The sequence below is a fragment of the Propithecus coquereli genome, unplaced genomic scaffold, assembly GCF_000956105.1.
Source record: "Propithecus coquereli isolate 6110/MARCELLA unplaced genomic scaffold, Pcoq_1.0 Scaffold664, whole genome shotgun sequence".
Classification (NCBI taxonomy): Eukaryota; Metazoa; Chordata; class Mammalia; order Primates; family Indriidae; genus Propithecus; species Propithecus coquereli.
In genome coordinates this window covers 277,770-281,044 of record NW_012152663.1, presented here as the reverse complement: position 1 = coordinate 281,044, position 3,275 = coordinate 277,770, and the positions used below count along the sequence as shown (strand labels likewise).

Here is a 3,275-nt window from a genome sequence, read left to right as displayed (position 1 = left end):
AAAAAAAAAAAAAAAAACCATTTACAATGGTTTTATATCTCTATTGTCATTGAGAGCTGTGTGGAACATTAAAGTTTTAAAAATTACAAAATGGAGTACTTAGAATAATCATAGCTTGGCTTAGTAAACAAAGAAAATACCAAAACATCTCACTCTAAAATACACAAATACACACACACACACACCTTTATTCATGTGCTGGAAGGATATATACCAAATGTAACAATGTAACGTTGAATTAACTGTCTTGATGTAATGGGAGTATGTGTGATGTTTAGTTTCTTGTTTCTTTTCTTTTTTTTTTTTGAGACAGTCTTACTGTCACCCTGGGTAGAGTACAGTGGAGTCACTGTAGCTCACAGTAACCTCAAACTCCTGGGCTCAAGCGATCCTCCTACCTCAGCCTCCTGAGTAGATGGGGACTACAGGTGCACGCCACACCTGGCTAATTTTTCTATTTTTGGTAGAGACAGGGTCTCGCTCTTGCTCAGGCTGGTCTTGAACTCTTGAGCGCAAGCAGTCCTCCTGCCTCAGCCTCCGAGAGTGCTAGGATTACAGGTGTGAGCCACCACACCTGGCCGATGTTCAGTTTCTTTTCAAACATACTTCTCGTAATTTTTTTGAAAAAGTTTCAACAGGCAAAAAAAAAAACAAAACTATTTTTTAAAAAAAGGAAGGAGACGTTACAAAAACAGTTACCTGAGTGTGGAGGGATGAGGGAAGCTTTAGCTTTTTCGGGTCCAAACGAGTGGCAGGAAGAAAGCTGGGCAGTGGCCTAGCCACAGCTACAAGGGGGTGCAGGTGGAGGATGGGTCGGGGTGCCTGCTGCCCCGCAGACATTTGCAGTCCCTGCCACAGGGAGGTCAGGCCTCAGCCCTGGTCACCAGCTCCCATGAGGAAGAAAGCCCATCCCGAGGGGCTGTGCCTGCCCACAGGAAGCTCCATATCCTACCACTTACTCTCCTGTGTGCCCCATTTTATTAACCTGAGTCCACAAATCTCTTCTGACTCTATCTTACCACTTTCCATCCAACTTTTGGAACTTCTAGACTAGTCTTCTCCATGTTTTCGCTGTCTCTATTCTTGGCCACTTCTAAGTCATGACCTCAATGCTTGCTAGATTGATCTTTCTCAAACCCAGGCCTGATCATTTCAGTGTACAGCTTAAAAACTTCCAGCAACTTCCCAAAGCGCACGGGATACAATAACCCCTTTAGCATGGCACTGATGGCCTGACAACTGGGCCAGCCTCCACCTTCACTCTGCCCACTGAGCATCCCAAGTTCCAGCCACAGAGAACTGCCGGCCAGTTCCCAAACAAGCCGAGCTTTCTGTGTGTGCCTTTGCCACGCCACTTCTTCACCCTCCCCTCAGCACGGTATCTCACCCAGTCCCCTCCCCGAGGGCTCTCTGCCAGCAGCCCCTTTTTGGTATAGCGCACAGCTGCAGATGCTATGTAACACCCCTGGCCTATTGGAGACATTCTATCTAGAGCCAAAATTCCATTTTACCTGAGAATCCAAGTCCTCTCCTTTTAAGCAGAGATTGGCATCCAGAACATTGAGTCCCACCAGCAGGCCGACAATCACCATCCCTTCTTCCTCCATCATTAATGCCTCGGGCTCATAGAACTCACTGCGAGAGATGGACAGGACAGGGACAAGGCTGGCACACACCTTACTCCTCCTTCGCCCCGCCCCGCCCCGCCTGTTCCACTTCACCCTGGAGCCGGAAGCTACCTGGGGTGAATTTCCTTCCTTCCTATTTCCTTCTGTCACCCCGAGTGCTGCTTCCTGTGTCCTCTCCCCTTTTCCTACGGCTTAGAACGGGCTCTTCCCTCCTCCTGTCTAAGGTTAACTCCTCTGTTTAGGCCCTTCTCATCTCCTCTCGGCCACCGCATTCCTGACATCACTCTGCCCCTCCTTTGTCTCCCGTGGCTCCTCTTCCACGGCGATATGAACTACTTCTGCAATTCCACTCCCGCAAACAATAACCGGACTCCAAAGATTCCTCCCATCCAAGAATAAAACTCTTCCCTCTTCCTCGTGTCCTACAGAGCAACACGTGCTGCCTTTATGTCCTTATCCGCCAGTCATCTCAGCCGTTTGCCGTGGGCCTCCATCCCGTCTGTTACTGCTTTGGTCAGCAATGATTTACTAGGTTACCAAATCCAGTGGCGCCCAGGCCACTGTGTGTGTGTGCATGTGCGTGTATGTGTTCCTGAGAACTGACTGTCTTAAGAATCAGTTCATTAGCAAAGTGACAGACACGGCAATTACCCTGATTTGATCATTACACAACGTATGCATGCATTGAAACACCACACTGTACCCCATAAATATGTATAATTGTGTGTCAATTGTAAACAAAAAATTAATTGAAAAAAGAATTCATTCATTAGAACAAAATCAGTAACTCAAAGTTACTCAGTGTAACTGTACTCAGAGTACAAAGTATATGAAATATTCCAAATCAGTATTTATCATGTAAAGATATGTCTAATAATAAGCCATGACTTGAAAACACTGAAAAACTTGGATTTTAGGCCATGCTATAAAAGTTACTTTATCTCAATTAGACAAGAGATTTAACTCTAGAGAGATCCTTCCCTGTATTAACAAATTATCAGAGTCTACAGAAAAGTTCTTTTATAATGATTGTTTACTCACATAGTTAAAAATATAAAAAATGAACAAGTCATAAATTTTTGTGAACATTATATACTCTCATTTCAATTAGAAATGATCTATAGAGCTATGTTCTAATTATTTACAAAGCAAAAGATAAGAAAAGAGGTGACACAATACCTTAACAGATGTTTGTTGTCTACAAGCACTTTCAGATAATCTGCCAGTTTCTTTTGCATGAGTGCAAGATACAGCCATGCTCTTCCTCTTCCCACAGCCGTCCTAGAATTCAGAGAGTCAAACTGTTGTGGTGTAACAACCACAAACACAGAATAAACCCTCAATTTAGCCAGAGAGGTGCACGTGTTCATACATATTCATGCTTATGAATGCAGAGAATACTCTAAGAACAGGGGTTTGGGGGTGGGGGAGAAATGCACACTCTCTGGGCAGGCAAGAGAATGGCTCACTGCACACCTTTAGCCACTAATCAGGGTGGGTATTTTTTTTTTTCAGCACAAAAGGAAAAAATTTTAAGCCACAAAAATCTGATTTCCAGAACAAATACAATTAGATAATGCTTTGCATATATTTATAAAATTTCATAGGGAGCCAGGAAATAACAGGTTAGATTTGTATAATGGATAA

General features: G+C 43.8%; 1 protein-coding gene across 1 annotated transcript in view; it reads right to left on the bottom strand.

Annotated features, from left to right (window-relative positions):
• RUFY1 (RUN and FYVE domain containing 1) overlaps positions 1–3,275 on the bottom strand; it is a 51,019-nt gene that overhangs the window by 34,018 nt on the left and 13,726 nt on the right. Inside the window, exons 4-5 of the mRNA XM_012660405.1 lie at positions 2,808–2,909; positions 1,512–1,635 (exon numbers count right to left, since the gene is read on the bottom strand). Of these exons, the coding sequence (XP_012515859.1) occupies positions 1,512–1,635; positions 2,808–2,909 (226 nt within the window). The remainder of the gene's footprint in view (positions 1–1,511; positions 1,636–2,807; positions 2,910–3,275) is intronic.